Raw genomic sequence first — 1,425 nt, forward strand, 5'->3', positions numbered from 1 at the left:
TAGTGGTAGACAGGTCCAGGTCTCCCCTGGCAATAAACTTTTATAAGTACTAAGAATTTTTGTTTCCCCTTAAAAATATGTAAGACGAATAAAAAGAAAAAAAAATAGTCCTAATACACTCACTTCATAAGTTTTTGTATTGCCAAGGGAGAAATTTAGCTTATAAATGTTCTGAATGTTGAGGTACGTAGAACAAAATCCCTACTATAATGAGGAAAAGTTAAACTGAGTTTTCTTATATTTGTTTTTGTTTCAGGTTAAGCGTTTCGCTAATGTTAACATCAGACAATCTCAAAATCAAGTGCATTTATAGACTGAGGAAATTGGCTGGGACCCAAAGAACTTTAGAACAGTTCGTTACCTCACGGCTTAGAAGAGTCGCCTGTTTCTGAGAGTTCAGGCAAAGACTAAAGCACTAAGTCAAGGCTTGGAGAAGCATTTTCAGCATGAGATGCCAACCAAGTGTAACCACATGATCCCGAACACTGCTTCCAAATTTTACACTGAATGAATCAACCAGTACTTCAAGATTCCCAACAGGGGGATTTGAAGACACGTTTGGCTTTTGTGGCCATTTTAATTAATATCAAGATGAACTTGTTCAAATGACCATCAAATATATGTACTTTTCAGGCTTGAATAAAGATCCTAATTGGCTAACACTAATCATGAAGTTACACTCGGATATTGTGCTGACAGATTCTTTGTGTATTTTATTGTTTTATATAACACTTACGAATCCCTGCCTTTCTCAACAGTTCACCTCTGTAAGTTGTTTGCTTCCTTCAAAAAAGCTGTATAAGTGGCAACACATCATCATTTATCTTTACATGAAAATGTCCAGTGTTCAAGTAGACTCTATTCCACATATGTTGATATGTCTGAGGAGAAATGGGAAGACCAGAGAAGGAGGAAGACTTCGATACTTACTAGATTTGGTGAATGCTGCATTGACCTCATGGAGGACACACTGGTCTGGTGCATGTACCCGTAGCCTTGGGAATGGCTTTGCTGATAGGCTCCAGGAAGCACAGGCGCTGTACATTAAACACACACATGAAAAGATTTCTTAAAGTTAGCCTCAAAATACTCTGCCCGAGCCCTCAAAGTGACTTCATGCTCTGCTAGAAGCTTCTGAAACAAAATGCCATTCTAAGAGTCATGTGAAATTTGGGTAGCAGTGTTATAAGCAACCTCTGGATTAGTATAAATCTCAGTAATTAAGAACAAACACAGAAAATCAATTTAGCATGCAATTAAAACATATTTTAAAAATTAATAGTTGTATTACTCTATTGTAGATGCTATGTTAAAACAACAAACACAAAATAAAAATTTCCCATAGTCCCTTAACAAAACTGTGTTTTTATTTGACCATTTGACCAATCCTTCTAGGCATTTTCCAAAATAAAAATAAGAATTTTT

General features: G+C 36.0%; 1 protein-coding gene across 1 annotated transcript in view; it reads right to left on the reverse strand.

Moving 5' to 3' along the window:
* The window catches only part of NEBL (nebulette), a 109,951-nt gene that overhangs the window by 5,437 nt on the left and 103,089 nt on the right, over positions 1-1,425 (reverse strand). Inside the window, exon 25 of the mRNA XM_012644095.1 lies at positions 931-1,037. Within this exon, the coding sequence (XP_012499549.1) occupies positions 931-1,037 (107 nt within the window). The remainder of the gene's footprint in view (positions 1-930; positions 1,038-1,425) is intronic.

Source organism: Propithecus coquereli, unplaced genomic scaffold, assembly GCF_000956105.1.
Source record: "Propithecus coquereli isolate 6110/MARCELLA unplaced genomic scaffold, Pcoq_1.0 Scaffold103, whole genome shotgun sequence".
Lineage (NCBI taxonomy): Eukaryota > Metazoa > Chordata > Mammalia > Primates > Indriidae > Propithecus > Propithecus coquereli.